Source organism: Bos grunniens, chromosome X, assembly GCF_055505025.1.
Source record: "Bos grunniens cultivar Pamir isolate PY7600 chromosome X, Bosgru_T2T1.0, whole genome shotgun sequence".
NCBI lineage: Eukaryota > Metazoa > Chordata > Mammalia > Artiodactyla > Bovidae > Bos > Bos grunniens.
The window spans coordinates 107,098,031-107,121,674 of NC_141194.1; the positions used below are offsets into that span (position 1 = coordinate 107,098,031).

At 44.8% G+C, this 23,644-nt stretch overlaps 3 protein-coding genes across 6 annotated transcripts in view; 2 read left to right on the forward strand and 1 right to left on the reverse strand.

Annotated features, from left to right (window-relative positions):
• Positions 1 to 1,424: 1,424 nt before the first annotated feature.
• F8 (coagulation factor VIII) overlaps positions 1,425 to 23,644 on the reverse strand; it is a 142,743-nt gene continuing 120,523 nt past the window's right edge. For all 4 annotated transcript variants that reach the window (XM_086385896.1, XM_086385897.1, XM_086385898.1 and 1 more), the window contains 4 exons: positions 11,933 to 12,077; positions 11,392 to 11,540; positions 10,734 to 10,910; positions 1,425 to 2,406 (listed from right to left, as the gene is read on the reverse strand). In XM_086385896.1, coding sequence (XP_086242022.1) covers positions 2,251 to 2,406; positions 10,734 to 10,910; positions 11,392 to 11,540; positions 11,933 to 12,077 — 627 coding nt within the window. In that variant the 3' untranslated portion in view covers positions 1,425 to 2,250. The remainder of the gene's footprint in view (positions 2,407 to 10,733; positions 10,911 to 11,391; positions 11,541 to 11,932; positions 12,078 to 23,644) is intronic.
• H2AB1 (H2A.B variant histone 1) lies at positions 15,089 to 15,643 on the forward strand. Its single transcript, XM_086385903.1, is given in 1 exon segment — positions 15,089 to 15,643. A coding segment is annotated over 1 exon segment (528 nt). The 5' UTR covers positions 15,089 to 15,115.
• F8A1 (coagulation factor VIII associated 1) lies at positions 16,547 to 21,511 on the forward strand. The gene has a single exon (XM_086385901.1). The coding sequence runs from the start codon at positions 16,586 to 16,588 to the stop codon at positions 17,729 to 17,731; it is 1,146 nt and encodes a 381-aa protein (XP_086242027.1). The 5' UTR covers positions 16,547 to 16,585; the 3' UTR covers positions 17,732 to 21,511.

Consider the following 23,644-nt stretch of genomic DNA (forward strand, 5'->3'; position numbering starts at 1 on the left):
TACAAGCAACTCCTGCAGCTCAATTCCAGAAAAATAAACGACCCAATCAAAAAATGGGCCAAAGAACTAAACAGACATTTCTCCAAAGAAGACATACAGATGGCTAACAAACACATGTAAAGATGCTCAACATCACTCATTATCAGAGAAATGCACATGAAAACCACAATGAGGTACCATTTCACGCCAGTCAGAATGGCTGCTATCCAAAAGTCTACAAGCAAGAAATGCTGGAGAGGGTGTGGAGAAAAGGGAACCCTCTTACACTGTTGGTGGGAATGCAAACTAGTACAGCCACTGTGGAGAACAGTGTGTAGATTCCTTAAAAAACTGGACATAGAACTGCCATAGGACTCAGCAATCCCACTGCTGGGCATACACACCGAAGAAACTAGAATTAAAAGAGACACGTGTACCCCAATGTTCATCGCAGCACTGTTTATAATAGCCAGGACATGGAAGCAACCTAGATGTCCATCAGCAGACGAATGGATAAGAAAGCTGTGGCACATATACACAATGGAGTATTACTCAGCCATTAAAAAGAATACATTTGAATCAGTTCTAATGAGGTGGATGAAACTGGAGTCGATTATACAGAGTGAAGTAAGCCAGAAAGTGGTGTTGGAGAAGACTCTTGAGAGTCCCTTGGACTACAAGGAGATCCAACCAGTCCATTCTGAAGGAGATCAGCTCTGGGATTTCTTTGGAAGGAATGATGCTAAAGCTGAAACTCCAGTACTTTGGCCACCTCATGTGAAGAGTTGACTCATTGGAAAAGACTCTGATACTGGGAGGGATTGGGGGCAGGAGGAGAAGGGCATGACAGAGGATGAGATGGCTGGATGGCATCACTGACTTGATGGACATGAGTCTCAGTGAACTCCGGGAGTTGGTGATGGACAGGGAGGCCTGGCATGCTGCGATTCATGGGGTCGTAAAGAGTCAGACATGACTGAGTGACTGAACTGAACTGAAGCTAGAAAGAAAAACACCAATACAGTATACTAACGCATATATATGGAATTTAGAAAGATGGTAACGATAACCCTGTATGCGAGACAGCAAAAGAGACACAGATCTATAGAACAGTCTTTTGGACTCTGTGGGAGAGGGAGCGGGGGATGATTTGGGAGAATGGCATTGAAACATGTATAATATCATATAAGAAACAAATTGCCAGTCCAGGTTTGATGCAGGATACAGGATGCTTGGGGCTGGTGCACTGGGATGACCCAGAGGGATGGTATGGGGAGGGAGGTGTGGGAGGAGGGGTTCAGGATGGGGAACACGTGTACACCCGTGGCGGAAACATGCTGATATATGGCAAAACCAATACAATTTTGTAAAGTAATTAGCCTCTAATTAAAATAAATAAATTTAAAAAATAAATTGCCAGTAGAAAAACAGAACTCTCAAAGGCATTTGGTTTTACATGTCAATATTTTATTCAACTGATTATTGACTATTCCAGCAGGAAGACAAAAGATCTGGTTCCAAGAACATTTGAAAAATAGAGATGTATGCAGTCAATGGGAAAAGAATGCTACAAGATGACTGAGGTCGACATCAAAGTGGTTAACCTTTTGCAGGCAGTCAAACCACATCATTTGGGGGATTAACATCTCTACCAGGCTATACAGCAAAGCAGCTTACTGATTTCTGTAACTTAATCTCTAATTTTCACTGACTTTTCCAGGACAGTAAACCATTTCAAAACTTATCTAGTAGGGGTGGGGCAAGGCGGGGGTTCCTCTTGGAAAGGGCATGTGGCTGACTGGAGGAATTTTCTCTCTGCTTCCACCAGCTCAGTTTCCTTCTGACTCCCTGATATTTAACTCTGTAAAGAGGGCCTCTAGTTTTCAGTCACGGTACAGAATTTCCTAGTACATCGTGTTGGGTCTCCTACCGGAGAGAGCCATGGAGTTTCCTCATTTTTCTGAGGAAATGTTAAAAACATGTCCTTTAGAAGCCTAGTTTGGTCTTGACCCTTCTTCATCACCACAGAGGAGGAAGTGACTGCCACTTCCGTAGGAGAATGCTTTCCACATGACTCCAGAGAACACAGTCCCCATGGCAATTGATTTGGGTGGCTTCAGGGCACAGCTGCTGGCATAGAGGCATTGAAATACAGCGAAAACCGATGGCTCTGTGGGCAGCGCAGGGCAGGAAGTCACCTGGCGGAAGGGCTCACAAGGATGCTGCATCTCAGTTAGGAAAGGCTGAGGGACAGGAGGGAGGCACCGGGCCTCAGTACTGCTGCTGCGCCTCGCAGCCCAAAAGCTCCAGCCTCAGGGCGATATGGTGCGCCCAGCTCCGCGGGTGAATCCGAAGGAAGCGGGTAAACAGCGGGGGGTCTAGAGCATTCACCACGGGGGTGAAGGAGTCTTGATTTCCCTGAAAAACCTAAAAGAGGAGAGACAGCATGTGTTGGTTGACAGGAAAAGAATTACAATACCTATACACCTTCACTGGCCTCCTGCATGGTCTGGAACTCACCAATAGCTCTTCATGGGCACCCACCCCAAAGCTGAGGATGGAAGCTTTTTTCATTTCAGGTTGAGGGATTCAAGCTTCCCATAGTTCGATAGTTTGGGATTGAACCTTGGGAGGTGACTGAATGACTTAGTCCCCTGAATGACTTAGTCTGTGCCTGGGAAAGGGCGTATGACATCTAGAATTAAGAGCCTCTTTGCTAACCTGTAGGATTTCCCTGGTGGCTCAGATGGTAAAGCATCTGTGTGCAATGTGGGAGGACCCAGGTTCGATCCCTGGGTCAGAAAGATCCTCTGGAGAAGGAAATGGCAACCCTCTCCAGTACTCTTGCCTGGAAAATCCCATGGACAGAGGAGCGTGGTATGCTACAGTCCATGGGGTCGCAAAGAGTCAGACACGACTGAGCGACTTCACTCACTCATTCACTCACTTGCTAACCTGCTGTGGAGCCCTTGCTTCCAGCTATGGCTTACCTCTGAGAACATTATCACCCACTTTCTCAACTAATTCAAGGAAGTTGTAAACATCATGGCATTTTACTCTGAACTACTTCAACCTGCCAAGACTTTGGGTTTAAACATTATCTCTTTAGAGAGCTCTTCATCTTCTGAAACAGGACTCTTGTTGACTCAATCTCGTCTAGATCACTTTTCTTTACAGCATTTGTTATCTTCTCATTTATCTTTTTACCTGCTTATTGACCATTACCTCTGTTTTCACCACCAAATGTCACTTCCATGACAGCAGAGGCCTTGGTCACTGATCTTCCATACATGCAAGAAATGCAGTATATACATAGCAAATATACTATAAACATTTGCTAGAGTTTGTGTGTTTGATAAAGCTTTTGGGAAACAAAGACATTCTTTGATAAATATGTTTGGTAAACTTTTGAAACCTGTACATCTTCTGTTAGGGTTATTCCTTGTTGTTTCCCCTCAAGAAACTGAAAGAATAACAGAAGGAACACTCACATCTTTAATGTACAACACACTCCTAGTCTCTGGTCTGTTTTTGTCCTTCATAATGTTGACATTTAAAAAGGCCTAGGACCATTGTGTTGATAACATCCCACATTTTAAATTTCTGTGACTATTTTCTTAATTATTAAATCTTAGTTCAACATGTTTAGTGAAAATATTAACTAGATGATGTGTCTTTCCCACTGTATCATATCAAAGGACACATGATACTGATTCCTTCAGAGTTTGAGCCTTACTTAAGGTGGTGTCCACCACATCTCACTTAAATAAAGGTAATTACTTTCCTTTCCTTACAATCTGTGGGCTGAGGCTTTAATGCTGTATAAATATTCTCACAAAGGAGAAAAGGAAAGATATAAGCATCTGAATACAGAGTTCCAAAGAATAGCAAGGAGAGAGAAAAAAGCCTTCCTCAGTGATCAATGCAAAGAAATAGAGGAAAACAATAGAATAGAAAAGACTAGAGATCTCTTCAAGAAAATTAGAGATACCAAGGGAACATTTCATGCAAAGATAGGCTTGATAAAGGACAGGAATTGTATGGACCTAACAGAAGCAGAGGATATTAAGGAGAGGTGGCAAGAATACACAGAAGAACTATACAAAAAGATCTTCATGACCCAGATAATCACACACCTGATGGTGTGATCACACACTTAGAGCCAGACATCCTGGAATGTGAAGTCAAGAGGGCCTTAGAAAGCATCACTAAGAACAAAGCTAGTGGAGGTGATGGAATTCCAGTTGACCTATTTCAAATCCTAAAAGATGATGCTGTGAAAGTGCTGCACTCAATATGGCAGCAAATTTGGAAAACCCAGCAGTGGCCACAGGACTGGAAAAGGTCAGTTTTCATTCCAATACCAAAGAAAGGCAATGCCAAAGAATGCTCAAATTAGCACACAACTGCACTCATTCCACACGCTAGCAAAGTAATGCTCAAAATTCTCCAAGCCAGGCTTCAACAATACATGAACCGTGAACTTCCAGATGTTCAAGCTGGATTTAGAAAAGGCAGAAGAACTAGAGATCAAATTGCCAACATATGTTGGATCATTGAAAAAGCAAGAGAATTCCAGAAAAACAGCTACTTCTGCTTTATTGACTATGCCAAATCCTTTGATTCTGTGGATCACAACAAACTGTGAACAATTCTTCAAGAGATGGGAATACCAGACCACCTTACTTGACTCCTGAGAAATCTGTATGCAGGTCAAGAAGCAACAGAACTGGACATGAAACAACAGAATTGTTCCAAATTTGAAAAGGAGTACATCAAGGCTGTATATTGTCACCCTGCTTATTTAACTTCTGTGCAGAGCACATCGTGAGACATGCTGGGCTGGATGAAGCACAAGCTGGAATCAAGATTGCCAGGAGAAATATCAGTAACCTGAGATATGCAGATAACACCACCTTTATGGCAGAAAGTGAAGAACTAAAGAGCTTCTTGATGAAAGTGAAAGAGGAGAGTGAAAAAGTTAGCTTAAAACTCAACATTCAGAAACGAAGATCATGGCATCCGGTCCCATTACTTTATGGCAAATAGATGGGGAAACAGTGGAACCAGTGACAGACTTTATTTTCTTGGGATCCAAGATCACTGAAGATGGTGTTTGCAGCCATGTAATTAAAAGACGCTTGCTCCTTGGAAAAAAATCTATGACCAACCTAGACAGCATATTAAAAAGCAGAGACATTGCCGACAAAGGTCAGTCTAGTCAAAGCTATGGTTTTTCCAGTAGTCATGTATGGCTGTGTGAGTTGGACTATAAAGAAAGCTGAGCGCCGAAGAATTGATGCTTTTGAACTGTGGTGTTACAGAAGACTCTTGAGAGACCCTTGGACTGTAAGGAGATCCAACCAGTCCATCCTAAAGAAAATCAGTTCTGAATATTCACTGGAAGGACTTATGCTAAAGTTGAAACTCCAAAACTTTGGCCACCTGATGGGAAGAACTGACTCATTGGAAAAGACCCTGATGCTCAGAAAGATTGAAGGCAGGAGGAGAAGGGGATGACAGAGGATGAGATGGTTGGATGGCATCACCAACTCGATGGACATGAGTTTGAGCAAGATCCAGGAGTTGGTGATGGACAGGGAGGCCTGGCGTGCTGCAGTCCATGGGGTTGCAAAGAGTCAGACACGACTGAGTGACTGAACTGACTGACTGAAGATGTTCCAGCGTCACCTAGCATCTTCATGGCTCCAGTCTTGGCATCTCTGAGAGGCAAGCTTCCTTTTACTAGGACATGCTATTTGGAAACCAAGACTCTTCTGGGTTAGCTGAGGCTCTGCTCCAGGCCAAGGCTCACATACAGTGTGTCTTCTCAGGTTGGACATTTTAATCTCATGGCAGAGAGCAGAGTCAGAAGAGAGTGAGCCAAATACATGATCACACTGAAAGTTTCTGTCCGAAATTGGTGTATATCATGTGCATTTACATTACGTTGGTCAAAATGAGTCCTATTCTCAAACCCGAAGTCAGTGAAGTTGTCAAAGAAGGAGGAAGTGAAAAATCAAGGATAATGCCTTTTACCTCATCTGCTATTTCTGTTCACTTGTCACCAGCAATACAGTGATTTTATGTGGCAGATATATAAGAGGTTTGGGTGGCTGGGTAGGTTTCTTAGTCTGTGAGCAACCTCTATTGTTGATAGAGAAAAGTGTAATTTTTTAAATAGATGGGGCAAGAAGATATGTTTTGTGATGGTTTTTGCTTTTCCAGAAAACTTTATTTCCACCACTTGACTTCTTTTTTTGTTAATCACCAAGTCTCCAAGAGATCTATCCTCCTTCACCAGAAACAGTGCCACCTCTAGTCCCACATATTTTCCATTCTTTTCCTTTCAGATCTCCAGAAGCCAAAGCTATGACACAGGAGAGCTCAAATATTAGTATTTTGTCACTGAGGGTCAGACTTTGTCTTTTTAGAAGTGATTTTCTCTGTGTTCTATCACAGTCTCTCCTGGACTCTCCTCTGCAGAGCTAGCTTTGCATGTTTATTTTCTACTTACTTTTTGTAAATTGAAACTTACAGCATTCTTTGTCTTCTAGTTATTCTGTAAGTTATGAGTGGTTTTATTTGCAATATTTAAATATATATTTATATATAATTTATATATATTATATAATATATATTTATATATAATTTATAATATATTTATACATATACATATTTAAATATAGCTACAGACAGATATATTTGGTAAAGATTGAAGGCAGGGGAAGAAGGGGACGACAGAGGATGAGATGGTTGGATGGCGTCACCGACTCGATGGACATGAGTTTGAGCAAGATCCAGGAGCTGGTGATGGACAGGGAGGCCTGGTGTGCTGCAGTCCATGGGGTTGCAAAGAGTCGGACATGACTGAATGGCAGCCATTCTGTCCAGCGTGAGATGGTACATCATTGTGGTTTTGATTTGCATTTCTCTGATGATGAGTCATGTTGAGCATCTTTTCATGTGTTTGTTAGCCATCTGTATGTCTTCTTTGGAGAAATATCTGTTTAGTTCTTTGGCCCACTTTTTTTTTTATCACTTCACTGCTTTATTTTATTATTATTATGTTTTTTACTTTACAATATTGTATTGGTTCTGCCACACATCAACATGAATCCACCATGGGTGTATGCGTGTTTCCCATCCTGAACCCCCCTCCCACCTCCCTCCCTGTACCATCCCTCCGGGTCATCCCAGTGCACCAGCCCCAGGTATTTGGCCCACTTTTTGTTTTGGTTGTTTATTTTTCCGGTATTGAGCTGCATGAGCTGCTTGTATATTTTTGAGATTAATTCTTTGTCAGTTATTTCCTTTGCTATTATTTTCTCCCATTCTGAAGGCTGTCTTTTCACCTTGCTTATAGCTTCCTTCATTGTGCAAAAGCTTTTAAGTTTAATTAGGTCCCATTTGTTTATTTTTGCTTTTATTTCCATCACTCTGGGAGGTGGATTATAGAGGATCTTGCTGTGATTTATGTCAGAGAGTGTTCTGCCTATGATTTCCTGTAAGAGTTTTATAGTTTCTGGTCTTACATTTAGATCTTTAATCCATTTTGAGTTTATTTTGTGTATGGTGTTAGGAAGTGTTCTAGTTTCATTCCTTTACAGGTGGTTGACCAGTAAATGGATTGTCTTTTCTCCATTGTATATTCTTGCCTCCTTTGTCAAAGATAAGGTGTGTGGATTTATCTCTGGGCTTTCTATTTTGTTCCATTGATCTATATTTCTGTCTTTGTGCCAGTGCCATACTGTCTTGATGACTGTAGCTTTGTAGTATAGTCTGAAGTCAGGCAGGTTGATTCCTCCAGTTCCATTCTTCTTTCTCAAGATTGTTTTGGCTATTTGAGGTTTTTTGTGCTTCCATACAAATTGTGAAATTGTTTGTTCTAGTTCTGTGAAAATACCATTGGTAGCTTGATAAGGATTTTGTTGTATCTATAGATTGCTTTGGGTAGTATACTCATTTTCACCATATTGAGTCTTCCATTCCATGAATATGGTATATTTCTCCATCTATTTGTGTCCTCTTTGATTTCTTTCATCAGTATTTTATAGTTTTCTATATATAGGTCTTTTGTTTCTTTAGGTAAATTTATTCCTAAGTATTTTATTTTTTTCATTGCAATGGTGAATGGAATTGTTTCCTTAATTTCTCTTTCTGTTTTCTCATTGTTAGTGTATAGGAATGCAAGAGATTTCTGTGTATTAATTTTATATCCTGCAACTTTACTATATTCATTGATTAGCTCTAGAATTTTCTGGTGGAGTCTTTAGGGTTTTCTATGTAGAGGATCATGTCATCTGCAGACAGTGAGAGTTTTATTTCTTCTTTTCCAATCTGGATTCCTTTTATTTCTTTCTTCTATGATTGCTGTGGTTAGGACTTCCCAAACTATGTTGAGTAGTAGTAGTGAGAGTGGTCATCCTTGTCTTGTTCCTGATTTTAGAGAAAATGCTTTCAGTTTTTTGCCATTGAGGATAATGTTTGCTGTGGGTTTGTCATATATAGCTTTTATTATGTTGAGGTATGTTCCTTTTATGCCTGCTTTCTGGAGAGTTTTTATCCTAAATGGGTGTTAAATTTTGTCAAAGGCTTTCTCTGCATCTATTGAGATAATCATATTTTTACCTTTCAATTTGTTAATATGGTATATTACATTGATTGATTTGCAAATATTGAAGAATCCTTGCATGCCTGGGTTAAAGCCCACTTGGTCATGATGTATGATCTTTTTAATATGTTGTTGGATTCTGTTTGCTAGAATTTTGTTACGGATTTTTGCATCTATGTTCATCAGTGATATTGGCCTGTAGTTTTCTTTTTTTGTGGCATCTTTGTCTGGTTTTGGTATTAGGGTGATGGTGGCTTCGTAGAAGGAGTTTAGGAGTTTACCTTCCTCTGCAATTTTCTGGAAGAGTTTGAGTAGGATAGGTGTTAGCTCTTCTCCAAATTTGTGGTAGAATTCACCTGTGAAGCCATCTGGTCCTGGGCTTTTGTTTGTTGGAAGATTTTTGAGTGCAGTTTTAATTTCTGTGCTTGTACTTGGTGTGTTCAGATTTTCTATTTCTTCCTAGTTCAGTTATCGAAGGTTATACTTGTCTAAGAATTTTTCCATTTCTTCCAAGTGGTCTATTTCATTGGCATATAATTGCTCATAATAGTCTAGTGATTTTTCGTATTTCTGTGTTGTCTGTCGTGATTTATTCACTTTCATTTCCAATTTTATTGATTTGGTTATTCTCCCTTTGTTTCTTGATGAGCCTGGCTAATGGTTTGTCTATTTATCTTCTCAAAGAAATAGATTTTCATTTTGTTGATTTTTGCTATAGTCACCTTCATCTCTGCTCTGATTTTTATGATTTCTTTCCTTCTACTAACTTTGCAGTTCTTCTATTCTTCTTTTTCCAATTGATTTAGGTGTAAAGTTAGGTTGTTTATTTGATGTTTCTCTTGTTTCCTGAGGTAGGCTTGTATTACTATGAACTTCCACCTTTGTGCTGCTTTTACTGAATCCCATAGGTTTTGGGCTGTCTTGCTTTCATTTTCATTTGCTTCTATGCGTATATTGATTTCCTTTTTTATTTCTTCCATGATCTGTTGGTTATTCAGAAGTGTGTTGTTTATCCTCCCTATGTTTGTATTGTAATAGTTTTTTTTTCCTCTTGTTGACATCTAATCTTACCACATTGTGATGATTTGTTTTGAATTAAAATTTGTATATATTGTGTGTGTGGTATCTTCATTCTTTTGCATGTGACTATACAGTTTTACTGGGGCTTCCTAGGTGGCTTAGTGGTAAGGAACCCACCTGCCAATGCAGGAGATGCAAGACATGTGGGTTTGATTCCTGGGTCAGCAGGATCCCCTGGAGAAGGAAATGGCAACCCACTCCAGTATTCTTGCCTGGAAAATCCCATGGACAGAGGAGCCTGGTGGGCTACAGTCCATAGGTTGCCAAGATATTTGATCAGTCAGCTCTCCTGGGTCTCCAGCTTGCTGACTTAACCTGCAGATCTTGTTAGCCTCTATAATCATGTGAGTCAATTGGTTCTGTTTCTCTGGAGAATCCTTACTAACATACTCATATAAGTGGAACTATACACCATTTGTAGTTTTATATATGCTGTATTTCATTTAGCATGTTTTCAAGGTTCATCCATGTTTTAACATGTATCAAAGATACACCCTCTTTAAAATAGGAATCTCCTCTAAAACATATATTATCAATACTCTAGTCCACTACACTGCCAGAAGCATAAGTGTTTAATTCAGCCTTGAGGGAACAAGAAATTCTTCTTGGAGGAGATCATGTCTATCTGAGGCTTGAAAAAATGAGCCAGGTGAAAGGATCAATAGGAAGCACCTAAAAAAATGTCCTAGGTAGAAGAAATAGTATGTATACAAGTGTAGTGTGAGAAAGAACATGGTGTTTTTAGAGACCTGAGGGTTTCTTAGTATGAGTGGGACTTAGAGAGTAAAGCAGCAAGTGGCAAGAGACTGCACTAGGAGATTGGTAAGGTTCATGCCATGGTTAATTCTTGATGAATCTAAGTTGAGTTGTTGCTGCTGATACAGATCATTAAGCATTCTGTGAATAAACTCTTATTTTTCTTCACCCCTCTGATGCTTGCCACAATCTTGAATGACATCAACATCCCTGAGGATAATCAACTTTTGGCTCTACTCTGCCTTTCATAGTGTCCTAAATGTCAAGTGCTAAGAGAAGTTTTGTGCCTATGAGATCAGCATACCTTCACTTTGCCATTCTGAAGAAATGGAGTCCAGTTATGGCCATCTTGACTACTGGATATGAGGAACTCCTTCACATACATGCTGGTAAGCAGAGATTTCACCCCTTGGGTGGTTATTCCTGTAACTCTCATTGTCTTCTGGAAGTCCACTTGTAGCCACTCTTTTGGATTATTCACCTGGGGAAGTTAGAGTAGTGTCTTGTTGATCACTATTTGCTCCCAGAAATCACCAAATGCCTTCTTAATCATAACTCAGCACTTATCACTCTGCATATTAATTATCTGTTTGCCAGTCCCCCGTATTAGACTCAAAGCAAGCAACTGGGGTTGCCCACTTATAGCTGCCCAGTAAATGTTCACTGAATGAATGTATGAGCAATATACAGACTGACAAATATTAGCCCAGTACTGCATACAGATATTTTGTTTCCAGGAGGAAATGATCCCTTTCCCCCAATGAATGTTGTGTGAATGCACATGGCACATCTACTAAATATCTGTGGGGTTTTCCGTGCATAGTCACTTTTCCTTGACACTCTTGGTGGGCACAACCAGATGACATAAGTAGCTGAAGAAAGAGTTCAGAGCTGTCCCTATTCTTTCCCAACCACTGCTCCTTATTCTGAATCAGTTAAATGGTAAATTTGTTCCCTCTTACCTGGGGCCTCCAGGCATTTGTCCTCCCTTGAAGGTTAAGTCGGGCTTGTGAAGGAGACCAGGTGGCAAACATGTTGCGTAAGTGGGATGAGGCAGTAATCTGTGTATCTGATATAGCTTTATTCTCCATTCCCAGTGGCATGTTGCAACCTTGAAGAAATGGAACAAGAGTGTCATCACAAGAACAGGTTGCAGCCAAAGTTCTGCCTCCACTGACATTCTAGTTGTCATCACGACATCATTTTCCAGGCATTAACTTTTGCATGTTATTGTTAACATGCCCTGGATTTTCTGGTCAGCTCTGCTAAGCTCTGTTGGGCTTTTATTTGCCTTGTTAATAGTCTTGTAGGATATGGCTGACCTTGGGGAATTCCATGGTTAGGATGAGCAAGTGATGGGTTTGCCCAGGACTGTACTGGTTTTAGCATTGAGACTTCTGTGTCCTGGGAAACACCTCCCTCCCTGTGTCAGGAAAACTAGTATGGCTAGTCATACTGCCCATGGTTGGGAGAGGGAAGTACATGGGATGACTTGAAACTTACTGTTTAAATCACAGCCCATCAACTCCATGCGAAGAGTGCTGCGGATGCTGTAATGAGTTGGGTGCAAACGGATATATCTAGCAATAATTGGAGGGTTAAAAATATTGTGTTTTACTCCAGATGAATCCACATTACCAAAGAACACCTGTAAAATGAAGAAAGAATAAGAAGCAATTCCTCCCAATCAAGTTTTTTCTTCTAAATTTGTTTGTGCATGTCTCAATAGCTCCCTGGTGGCTCAAATGGTATAGAATCTGCCTGTGATCCAGGAGACTTGGGTTTGATCCCAGGGCCAGGAAGATCCACTGGAGAAAGGAATGGCAACCCTCTCCAGTATTCTTGCCTGGAGAATTCCATGGACAGAGGAGCCTGGTTGGTCCCAGGCCATGGGGTCACAGAGAGTCAGACATGGCTGAGTGACTAACACATTCACTTTTCAACATCACCCAACACTCAAAACCATCCTGGCTAGACAGGTGTTAGAATACAAAGGATGAAGGAGAAAAATTATAGGAAGAAGAGTGGATCAAGGGAAATTATGTCTGTGCAGGTGAAGTAGTCTACCCTTGGGGTAGACTGTAAAATGTTCATCAAACTCCTAATTTATCCACCCCCTCCTTTCCAACTTCGTAACCATAAGTTTGTTTTCTACACTTGTGACTATTTCTGTTTTTAAATAAGTTCATGTGCACCTTTTTATTTAGATTCCACATATAAGCAATATCATGTGATATTTGTCTTTCTCTGTCTGACTTACTTTACTCATTATGTCAATCTCTGGGCACAGCATTATTTTTGATAAATAGATCAGCTTCATTTTAACCTCAATTCTTATGTCTTGATTAGGAAGACATAGGAAGACAAAGTATCTAGATATTTAATGCAATCCCTATGGAACTCACAATGCTCCATTTTACAGGAATGTAATAGCCAACCCTAAATAGATATGGAATTTCAAGGGACCCTGAATAGCCAAAATAATCCTGGAAAGAAGAAAAAAGTTGGAGGACTCAATTCCGGATTTCAAAACTTAGTCCAAAGCTATAGTTATTAAAACTGTGTGGTATTAGAGTAAGGATAGACACACAGCTCAGTGGAATAAAGAATCTGGAAATAAACTCATCAATTTATTCATGTATATAAAGCCCAAAGAGTTGAAAACAAGCATTCAAAAAGAACCCGTACAGGAATGTCCACCACAGTAGGCACAAGAGAGAAGTCACCTAAATGTCCATCCACTGCTGAGCAGATACAAAACATGTGTGGTCTAGCCATACAGTTCAGTTCAGTTCAGTTCAGTCAGTTCAGTTGCTCAGTCATGTCCGACTCTTTGTGATCCCATGAATCACAGCATGCCAGGCCTCCCTGTCCATCACCAACTCCCAGAGTTCACTCAGACTCACGTCCATCGAGTCAGTGATACCATCCAGCCATCTCATCCTCTGTCGTCCCCTTCTCCTTCTGCCCCCAATCCCTCCCAGCATCAGGGTCTTTTCCAATGAGTCAACTCTTCGCATGAGGTGGCCAAAGTATTGGAGTTTCAGCTTTAGCATCATTCCTTCCAAAGAAATCCCAGGGCTGATCTCCTTCAGAATGGACTGGTTGGATCTCCTTGCAGTCCAAGGGACTCTCAAGAGTCTTCTCCAATACCACAGTTCAAAAGCATCAATTCTTTGGCGCTCAGCCTTCTTCACAGTCTAACTCTCAAATCCATACATGACCACGGGAAAAACCATAGCCTTGACTAGACAGACCTTTGTTGGCAAAGTAATGTCTCTGCTTTTGAATATGCTATCTAGGTTGGTCATAACTTTCCTTCCAAGGAATAAGCATCTTTTAATTTCATGGCTGCAATCACCATCTGCAATGATTTTGGAGCCCCCAAAAATAAAGTCTGACACTGTTTCCACTGTTTCCCCATCTATTTCCCATAAAATGATGGGTCTGGATGCCTTGATCTTCATTTTCTGAATGTTGAGCTTTAAGCCAACTTTTTCACTCTCCACTTTGACTTCATCAAGAGGTTTTTAGTTCCTCTTCACTTTCTGCCATAAGGGTGGTGTCATCTGCATATCTGAGGTTATTGATATTTCTCCCGGCAATCTTGATTACAGCTTGTGTTTCTTCCAGCCCAGCGTCTCTCATGATATCCTCTGCATATAAGTTAAATAAGCAGGGTGACAATATACAGCTTTGACGTACTCCTTTTCCTATTTGGAACCAGTCTGTTGGTCCATGTCCAGTTCTAACTGTTGCTTCCTGACCTGCATACAGATTTCTCAAGAGGCAGGACAGGTGGTCTGGTATTCCCATCTCTTTCAGAATTTTCCACAGTTTATTGTGATCCACACAGTCAAAGGCTTTGGTGTAGTCAATAAAGCAGAAATAGATGTTTTTCTGGAACTGTTTTGCTTTTTCCATGATCCAGCGGATGTTGGCAATTTGATCTCTGGTTCCTCTGCCTTTTCTAAAACCAGCTTGAACATCAGGAAGTTCACGGTTCATATATTGCTGAAGCCTGGCTTGGAGAATTTTGAGCATTACTTTACTAGCATGTGAGATGAGTGCAATTGTGTGGTAGTTTGAGCATTCTTTGGCATTGTCTTTCTTTGGGATTGGAATACCATACAGTGGAATACTATTCATCCAGGAAAAGGAAAGAAGTGCTGATTTGTGCTACCACGTGCATGGGCCCTATGCTCAGTGACAGCAGCCAGACACAGAAGGCCACCTATTTATTGTTTGGCTCCATCTCTGGGAAGTCTCCAGAACAGGCAAAGGGCTGTGGATAGAAACCTGATGAGTGCTTGCCTGAGGACTACGGGGGTGGGGTGGGGGAAACTGCAGGAGGGGGCAGTGGGGAGTCACTGCCTGGTCGGTACAGGGGTTTCTCTTTGTGGTGGTGCCAACGTTCTGGAACTAGACACAGTGGTGATGGTGGCCCACCACCACCAGTGTATACTTGATGCCACTGGGTGGTCTGCTGCCTTCTCCGTACAAAGGTCTCCTCCCGTGGAAAGAGAGAGTTCCGACAAAGAGAGGGTCCAGTGGGCAGGGTGAGCAGGATTCTGCCAGCGTCATGTCTTTGCAGGCTCAGGCCTGCGGGGGTCGGGGTGGGGTAGGGGGCATGGGAAATCGGTGATCTCAGGGAGTCTGCCTGTCACAGACTGTGTGCCCCGACCAATGAGGGGCCAGTCCATGGTTGCTAGGATACGGAGTAGAGGTCTGAGAGTACCGTTTGTCTTGAGAGGATGGGACCAGCTGACTCATCCTGCCGCATCTCATTTCACCGCATCTCATCCTGCCACATATCATCCCACCACACCTCATCCCACTGCATCGCAAAGCGAGGCCTCGGAGAAAGCGGGCTCAAAGGTCAGCATGCCAAGTAAAAGGGGCCGTTGAAGGTCATCTGGTCTCCACTCCCACACCGCCCGTGCTGAGTTGTCTTTCTCCGTGAGCCACATGGAGCGCCTCCTGTGGGAAGGCCACTATGCCCAGCGCCTGAGTTCGTCCGCACCCATCTTCCTAGCAGCCATCATGTAGCACCTGACTGCCAAGGTCCTGGAGCTGGCAGGCAACGAGGCCCAGAACAGCGGTCAGAGGCGCATCACCTCAGAGCTGGTGGACACAACAGTCCACCATAACGTTCTGCTCAGCAGCTCTTTTGGGATGACAACCATCTCCCTGGTGGCCCTAGCCTGGCACTAGCTGCTCAACCACACCCGGGTCCCAGGTCCCCGGCACCCAGACAGGCCTCCCCCCGGCTGTCGGGTGCCAGGCCTGCTCACTGACCGACCGCACAGCCCGGTGCCTCGGGCCCAGTCATGTCGAATCAGTAAGTGTTTCAAGACATCCCTGTTTGTGCTTCAGTCACTTGGCCTGGGAGGTGGTGGTGGGACACCCCTCCTTCGAGAGGTGGTGGTCAGGGGTCTGACTGGAGTGGAGGGGGAGTGTTGTGGGTATGGGTGGAGTCAGGGATGGCAGGCAGAGAGGAGCGGTCGCCCACGGTGACAGTGCATGCAGTGGCCCTGGTGAGAGAAGCTGGCTGTGGCGGGGGTGCGGTGGAGTGGGGTCTGTAGGGGAGGCCGGGGAAAGGAGGGCTCCCCCGTTGGATCTGAGCAAGTAGGAGCAAGGCCAAGTCCCCAGAGGGACCAGGGTCCTGGTGGCGATGTTCAAGACCGAGAGGACGGCGTCGTGGTAGGGTGAAAGTGCCAAGGTGACAGACCGCCCCGCAGCGTGGGATGCAGGGATGGTGGACAGCGTGCTTGACAGGGGTTCCCATGGCCATAGGGCCTAGATGCCCATGGGGGCAGGGGCCTAGACCACGAGACTGCGGCAGAATGGGGACTTGGGTGGGCGGGACACAACCCGCACGTATGCAAAGTCGGAATCAGGGTCACCCGGGATCACCAGTTGACTTTTTGGTCGTGTGCCTTTAGAGATGCCTGGAGATGCCCTGCTTGGCAACCTGTGGGAGCAAGCTATAACCTAGCAACGGCCGGCTCCCCGCCAGGACCCGCTATTTGCATACGGCGCCGGCAACCAATCACGGTCCCACCTCCGCGCCCGCTCTTTTGCATATCACCCCGGCGACGGGAGCGTCTGGGCGGCCGCACCGGCGCCGTCGCGCTGTGGGCCCGAGCCGGACGCATGGCACGTCGCCGGTCGCCGCCCGGTCGCGTCAGCGCGCCTGGAAGCGCCGGGGCGGCGAAGATGGCGGCTTCCGCGGCTGGCCTGGGCGGCGGCGGCGCGGGCCCAGGGCCCGAGCCAGGGGACTTCCTGGCGCGCTACCGTCAGGTGTCCAACAAGCTCAAGAAGCGGTTCCTGCGGAAGCCGAACGTGGCGGAGGCCGGCGAGCAGTTCGCCCAGCTCGGCCGCGAGCTGCGCGCCCAGGAGTGCCTGCCGTACGCGGCCTGGTGCCAGCTGGCGGTGGCGCGCTGCCAGCAGGCGCTCTTCCACGGGCCCGGCGAGGCGCTGGCGCTGACAGAGGCCGCGCGCCTCTTTCTGCGGCAGGAGCGCGACGCGCGCCAGCGCCTGGCCTGCCCCGCCGCCGCCGGGGAGGCCCTGCAGGCCGCTGCCGCCGCGCTGGGCGCCGCCGTGCGCCTGCACCTGGAGCTCGGGCAGCCGGCCGCGGCCGCCGCGCTCTGCCTTGAGCTGGCGGCCGCCCTGCGCGACCTGGGCCAGCCGGCCGCCGCCGCTGGCCACTTCCAGCGCGCCGCGCAGCTGCAGCTGCCCCAGCTGCCCCTGGCCGCCTTGCAAGCGCTCGGCCACGCCGCGTCCTGCCAGCTGCTGGCGCGGGACTACAGCGGCGCGCTGGCGCTCTTCACGCACATGCAACGCCTGGCACGGGAGCTCGGCGGCATCCCTTCGCAGCCCCCGCCCCCGCAGCCCGCAGCCCCCGGACCTCCGCTCCCTCCCGGCGCGGGGCCGCCGGCTGCAGCCGCCCCGGCCGCGCTGGGCGCCTTCGCCGACGTGCTGGTCCGCTGCGAGGTGTCCCGCGTGCTGCTGCTGCTGCTCCTGCAGCCGCCGCCCGCCAAGCTCCTACCGGAGCACGCGCACACCCTGGAGAAGTATGCCTGGGAGGCCTTCGACGGCCACGGGCAGGACAGCAGCGGCCCGCTGCCCGAGGAGCTCTTTCTGCTGCTACAGTCCTTGGTCATGGCCACGCACGAGAAGGACACGGAGGCCGTCAAGTCGCTGCAGGTGGAGATGTGGCCCCTGCTGAGCGCCGAGCAGAACCACCTCCTGCACCTCGTTCTGCAGGAAACCGTCTCCCCTTCTGGCCAGGGGATCTGACGAATCCCTGACAGGAACCCAGCCACGCTGTGCCTGTTCCTGAAACTCACGCACCGGCCTGAGCGTTTGCGGGAGCATGAAAGATCTTGATCCCGCCGCTTCTGCCTCTGCAGTGTATCTTACTTGTCTTGCCACCGGAGGAATGTAGTTGACTAAAGTCACCTTGTTTCCATGACAGTGGCAGAAAAAAAAACCCATATAATAGAATCGGAGGACACAGCTCACCTCACCAGAAATTTCAACATAAACGAGAATCCCTTGGGTTCCTTTCACCCAATTGTCCCCCCAACCCGCTTCCCACCCCCCAGAAGGCTCCCCTTTCCCAACATCCTTGTTTCACACAGGATTTATTTGCATAGCTCTGGCTCGGAACTCTAGCTGCATGATTTTTTTCATGGTGATTTTGATTCCTTAGCGTATTGTGATGTCTGCCTGCGTGATCGTCCAGTTTCTCCTTTGTTCAATGCACCTGATACGTTGGAATCATTGTATTCAGTACTCCGCGGTTGTCACTACAGCCCTCAATACATGATAAAGCCTTTCTGACTCTCCTGACTTGTGGTTTAGATTTATCTCCTCTGTAAAATGGGAATAGCTTATCTACTTGTCAGAAGGCAGAAGCACAAACAGATAGTTCCCTTTTAGATCCGAGGTGGATTCATTCACTCAAAATGGACACTGCCTATGAATCTACAGAGATCATTTGCGATGTGGTCCTTAGCTGCAATGTGTATGTTTTCGGTACAAACGGGGTGGGCCTGGGAGTAGGGGAGAAGGCGGGGTGAGCTCCAGCGCAATGGTGTCAGATGTGCACTGGAGTTTTCAGTTGCGGTTGTTCCGAGAGGTCCAGGTAATCCATATGGGCAGGTTTTACTTGTAGTATGGACCCTTCTACAAATCTTCAACTCAAATATATCAAATCAGCATGCTTCTTTGGTCTAGTGTGATCAGGTATATGCCAGACTGTACCCTTGGTCCCCAGAAGCAGGATGGCGTTCCATTTTTAGACACTAGATTTCTGGTCCAAATGATACATGCAAACTGACTTAGCTGTTTTCTCAGGTTTTCTTTAGCGCTGAGTGTGGTGACAAGAACTCTTTAGAATATATTCTCATTCTTAGCCATTCAGTTTGGGAAAATGCATCTTTTAGGCCGAAGTTGTAGACAGCACTAATTTTTTGTGGGTGAGTTTTAAGCACTCAGTTTGGGAATCTATCTTGCTTTTGCATATTTGGTGGGGAAGGGGAATATGTGGAGTGTTGTATGACATAAGTGCCCCCAAATGGGTGGGACTTTTAGGGTATGCTTTTGGACCTCTATTTCAGCAGTGTAGAAGCAATGGCTAAGCAAGTATAGGGGAGCCCACTGGAGACATATGCAGGCACCCCTCCTGTGCCCTCACGTGGCTGCCAGGCAGGGTCCTTCCAAGCCCTAAAAGCCCAGTCCAACTTATTGCCAAGGCGGTGAGGGTGCACGCTCCCTTGTGTGTTTGCTTTTTCTGGGACACTCAGCCCTGGCTGCCTCCCTTACTGTCCTTAGGACAAGAATGCTCAGGAATGAATTATGGAGTGTGCCTGGTGAGAGCATTTGGGTTTAGGTGCAAAGTAAAGCCTCCTTTGTTGTTGTTTAGTCACTAAGTCATGTCTGACTCTTTGTGACCCCATGGACTGTAGCCCACCAGCCTCCTCTGTCCATAGGATTTCCCAGGCAAGAATACTGGAGTGGGCAGCCATTGCCTTCTCCAGGGAATTTTCTCAAGCCAGGGATGAAACCTGCATCTCCTTCACTGGCAGATAGATTTTTATTACTGAGCCACCAGTGAAGCCCTTAAAAGCTTGCTTTGAGGGAGTGAGGTGAGGAATTACCACAGAGCCTGGATTTGCATATTCAAGCCTAACTTTAGAAAACACTGAAGGCTGTTTTCTGTTTGCCATTGGCTCATTTATGTGTCTTCCTTAGATACTTTGTAGTACAGAGAGCTGGGCTAAGGCCACATCAGTTATTTTGACAGAATTTTGTTGCTATATATCATCACCTGGTGTCAACATTAACACTGATTTCTAACACAACCAAAGATAAATATTTTAAAAGGACAGGATTAGTGTTCTTTTAAACTTGAAAACCAGAGGGAAAGATCTGCATCATTGGCAGTTCAAAATTCACATTCAAAATATTATGAAATATTGAAAATAGTGGCCAGTGAAGCAATGATCTTTAAAAGGTGTTGGGTTCTTTTGCTCCCTTTATGAGGGACTTTCTGTGATGAGACGTTGCTTATGAAAAAATATTTTGCATGTGAATGGTTGCCCAGGTGGTTTACACCTGGTTTCCTGGGGTTTCCAGGTGGTAAAGAATCTGCCTGCCAATGCAGGAGATGCAGGAGACTCGGGTTTGATCCCTGGGTGGGGAATATCCCCTGGAGAAGGAAATGGCTACCCACTCCAGTATTCTTGCCTGGAAAATAAAATGGACAGAGGAGCCTGGCAGGCTATAGTCCTTGGGGCTGCAAATGACTGAGGGACTGAGCATGTGGATGGTACAAAGACTTTTAAACATTTGAGAACCATTATACTGGAGGAAGATGACTAAGACTGAAATGTGTAAATTAATCAGGCATGCTCTGGGATGACAGAGTTCTGGTTAGTGTGAACTGTAGAGACATCTCTATTGCCATTAGACTAGACCACCAGTCCAGAAACTTGTTTGGTAGAGGAGATGGAGATATTTCAGTTTTTTTGATCCAACTAAACATTCAGTGACTAATATACTATGACTAAGGGAGGTTTTCCCAGGAATGCAGCACTGAGTTGTACTGGAGCCAGCTAGGACTAGCTTGTGAGAAGCAATTGTGGCTGGCTGCTCCCAAATCTGCGTTCAGTGACCTTGCATCAGCAGCTTGAAATCAGGTATGATGGGAAATACTTACATCATGGAAATCCGCAGATGTTACAAATAAAGGCCCTTCCCCTGACTGTCCTCCATTTTGCACCAGAGCTGGTTGTTAAACATTCGCCAGCCCGCCATTGAATGAGAGTATAATTTACAGCAAAGAGAATAAACGTGATCATATCCAAGATGCTGAAAAAGCACTTGATGAGTTTCTACAGCCTTTCCAAATAAAGTAGGAGCAAGAAACTTTTAAAATGTGATAAAAAAATATTTGAAACTAACAGTGAACATTATATTGAACAGTGAAATATGGGATCCATTCCCATTAAAGTCAGAAGCAAGAAATACTCATTTATAATAAAGATAATTTATCTATATACATATCTATCAAACTTCAGACAAAAGAATAAAGAGCATTTTGCTCACCACCCAAGTCTACAAAGACTAATCTGCTGCAGCTGGTGATAGGGTACTGGGTGTTCAGAAGAAGAGATTAACAGGATAACAGGATGAGGCACTGTGTGTTTCAGAACTTAAACACTGTGTGTTTCAGAAAACTCAAGATGATAACAGGATACTCTGTGCTTTGGACAGACAGGTCCTTAAGTAGTTAATATGCATTTCAAGAAGAATTGTAATGAACCCTGCTTTTTGCATCTTCCCATACATAGAAAAACAGTATAACCATGAACTTGAAACATCTGTTCTTTGTGAGTAGCAGTAATATTTCACCAAGATGTATGTCTGACTACATGTATGCCTTAACAGCAAAACATGTAAACTAGCTTCCCCTCACCTCTTCGGAGCAGCTCCCAGAGCTATGTGAGAGACTTGTCTCCCAGACTATATTCCTCAGTAAGACCCTGAATAAAATTTAACTCACAGCTTTAACATTGTGCATTTTTCTTTTAGTTGACAACACAATATATACATATTTATGTGTCTGTGTATATATCTCTGATTATACATATATTAATCACAAAAACATTTAGAGTGATTATTATGTTCTGTTTACCAGGGCCTGTTAGCACAATCCCCTGGAGAAGGAAATGGCAACCCACTCCAATATTGTTACCTGGAGAATTCCATGGACAGAGGAACCTGGTGGGCTACAGTCCATGGGGTCACAAGAGTCTGACATGGAAGTCATCATAATGTCTTCCATGTAATGGAGCAGTATGGTGTTCTGTGGGATGTCAATATATTTGGGGTCCCTAGGGTCTATATTGGGCTTTCCTTGTGGCTCAGTTGGTAAAGAATCTGCCTGCAATGCAGGAGACCTGGGTTCAATCCCTGGGTTGGGAAGATCCCCTGGAGAAGGGGATCCACTTCAGTGGCTACCCACTCCAGTATTCTGGCCTAGAGAATTTCATGCGACCATGGGGTTGCAAAGAGTCGGACAGGACTGAGTGACTTTCACTTTCATTTCACTTTCAGGGTCTATATTATGATAAGGAACAAAGGAACTGACATCGCTTTGAGGCATCAACCATAAAGTTCATACTCGTGTTCCCACTTCGTAAATGCAAATCTATTCTGACTTTCGTTGTCAGTGTGAATGAAGAAGAAAGCATCCTCCAGGTCTGTGGTTCCATATCAGGTACCTGGTGCTGTGTTAATTTGCTCCAGAGGAGATACCACACTTAGAGTTGTGATTTTTTTTTATCACCACCTGACTAAATTTGTGATGATCTGTCACTTTTCCATGACTCATCTGGCTTTTGTTAGTGGCCACTTAGTGGCCTAAGGAGACTAGCCACTGGGTTGGAAGGCAACTATTCCAGGTGGAGCAACTGAAAGACTTGTGTGCACAGCAGGGATGACTGCTTCAGAGACTGGGGAAAGGTCACCTCCTTCAGCAGAGAAGATTTAGGGCAATTTAGAGGTTTGCAGTTCACAGCCTCATTCATGTCTGCCTAAATGTACCCACCCCAGGTCTCAGAGTTCCACCCGTTTCCACCAGTACCATTACCTTAGCATAACAACCATATCAGGGCTGACCATTTAATTGTGACTGCAACTCTGCAATTCACATGCTTTGCTCCTAGGTTTGGTATAAAGTCCAAGTATCTGCCTATAACCCCAGGACATGGAAGACTCCTCCAGAACTCCATGATTCCATCAAGAATCTATCTATCTATCTATCTATCTATCTATATATGTTCATGGATGTTCTTTGTATATATTCATAACATTTAATTTCTTCCCCCCCCATGTATGCTGAAAAAGAAGATGCATACTCAATTGTGTCCAACTCTGCAACCCTGTGAACTAGATCCTGCCAGGCTCCTCTGTCCATGGGATTTCCCAGGCAAGAATACTGGAGTGGGTTGCCATTTTCTTCTCCAGGGGATCTTCCCACCCAGGGATTGAACCCGAGTTTCCCGTGTCTCCTGCATTGCAGGTGGGTTCTTTACCACTGAGCCACCTGGGAAGCCCGGACATGAAAAAAATCCAGGTCACTCTACTGTCAGATGATGCTAAACTGGTTGCCATAGCAACCAGATGCTACTAACTTCCCAATGTCTTCCTTCCTTATCTGAAACTCATCCTATTGTATCACCGATGACAATCTGAGAAATTGTGATGCCACCACATGTCATGGGTTATTCAACATCCAATCTTCTCCCTAAGTAAGGAATTATACCTATCTTCCTTGAATATATTAGCAACATAGTCCTAGAATTCCATTTGTAGTGTCTGTTTCCTGGGGCTACATAAGAGATCCTTCATACTACCTTTTTTGTCCATAGGTCCATCATCACTCTATTGCCCATGAATGGAAAATGCTTTTTGGGGGGGCCAAGATGTTGAAGCCGAAACTCCAATACTTTGGCCACCTGATGTGAAGAGCTGGCTCATTTGAAAAGACCCTGATGCTGGGAAAGATTGAAGGCGGGAGGAGAAAGGGACAAGAGAGTATGAGATGGTTGAATGGCATCACTGACTCAATGGACACGAGTTTGGGTAAACTCTGGGAGTTGGTGATGGACAGGGAGGCCTGGTGTGCTGCTGTTCATGGGG

Coding starts and splice junctions, on each gene's coding strand:
- F8A1 (XM_086385901.1), top strand. CDS start 16,586: ATGGCACGTCGCCGGTCGCCGCCCGGTCGCGTCAGCGCGCCTGGAAGC.